Source organism: Scyliorhinus canicula, chromosome 13 (assembly GCF_902713615.1).
Source record: "Scyliorhinus canicula chromosome 13, sScyCan1.1, whole genome shotgun sequence".
NCBI classification, from domain to species: Eukaryota; Metazoa; Chordata; class Chondrichthyes; order Carcharhiniformes; family Scyliorhinidae; genus Scyliorhinus; species Scyliorhinus canicula.
In genome coordinates, this window is record NC_052158.1 from 9,851,699 (window position 1) to 9,852,885 (window position 1,187).

The 1,187-nt window shown below is 45.7% G+C and overlaps 1 protein-coding gene across 1 annotated transcript in view; it reads right to left on the reverse strand.

The window, feature by feature from the left end:
* The window catches only part of LOC119976464 (butyrophilin subfamily 2 member A2-like), an 11,457-nt gene extending 10,962 nt beyond the window's left edge, over nt 1-495 (reverse strand). The window contains exon 1 of the mRNA XM_038817001.1: nt 360-495. Coding sequence (XP_038672929.1) covers nt 360-495 — 136 coding nt within the window. The remainder of the gene's footprint in view (nt 1-359) is intronic.
* Nucleotides 496-1,187: the final 692 nt, after the last annotated feature.

Here is a 1,187-nt window from a genome sequence, read left to right on the forward strand (position 1 = left end):
ACATTAAAACAAGAAGCTTCCTTGAGACAGTTTAAAGATGTAAATGATGTGACACTGCTGTGAACACTGATCTGACAGTCTGTCTGTATTGAACATGATCTGTGAATTTATGGGGTTTGTGAGACATCAACAGATAATGTTTAACCAGATGAAAAGCAGTTCAGTTGCTGCACTAGAATGTTAGTGGAGTCTCAGTTATCCTTTATCTCTGGTTTGTCTGCTCTGTCTCATCACTGTCCACATCAGAGAAATAATCCTTAAATCACTAGTATGTAATTACCTGTTTTATTAAAACATTATTAATGATCTGTAAGTGGAACCTGTTCATATTGTGGTTATTATATAGAATTATAATTTACATTGGAGGTACATTGTTACATTTGTAAAATGATTCTTTAAACAACACAAAACAATCTGAGAACTACTGGAATAGAAACAGTTTTTCTCAAAGTTTACACAGTTCATCATTACATCCAAGAAGCAGAAACTCAACATGTTGTTTGCGTCTGTCACTGAGTCAGGGGGGCGGGTTCCCGCAGAATATGCAAGCGGACTGGGCAGAAGACCTGTCACTCAGTGAGGGAGGCGAGTTTCCGGAGACTATGTATGCTTATTGGCCGCATTCCCGGTCATTCAGCAAATGAGGTGGGTTTATGCTGATTGTTCAAGGGGATTGGTTGCTCGTACTGTCACTCAGACTAAGAGAGGCGGGTTTCCGGGGAATGCGGAAGTGGATTGGTCAAAGTGCCACTCACAAAGATGGACCGAGAAACCGAGCGTGGTACCGGAAATCGATAGGTCAGTTATTCGGCCGCTCATAATGAGGGAGGCGGGTTTTCTGGCAACGTAGAAGCCGATTGGTCAATCGAACTGTCACTCAGAGCGCGGAAGGCGGGTTCCCGCCATATGGGGAAACGAATTGGTCGGAGCTCCTGTCACTCAGAGTGATGACGCCCTGTTGCTAGCAGCAGAGGTCAGTGTGAGGTCAGTGAAAGTCAGACCTCACCACAGCCTGAAGGCCCCACCCAGCAAGAGCGGTTACTGGGAGATCAGATTGGGAGCCGACAATGGGAGAAGGAGGAATTGTCCACCCGGTAACAGGCCCAGGTAAGAGGGGCTTCCTTTTCATTGAGGCTGGGTGGGGGTGGGGAAGGGGGAATGTCTTTCTCACAACACCTGAATCATAA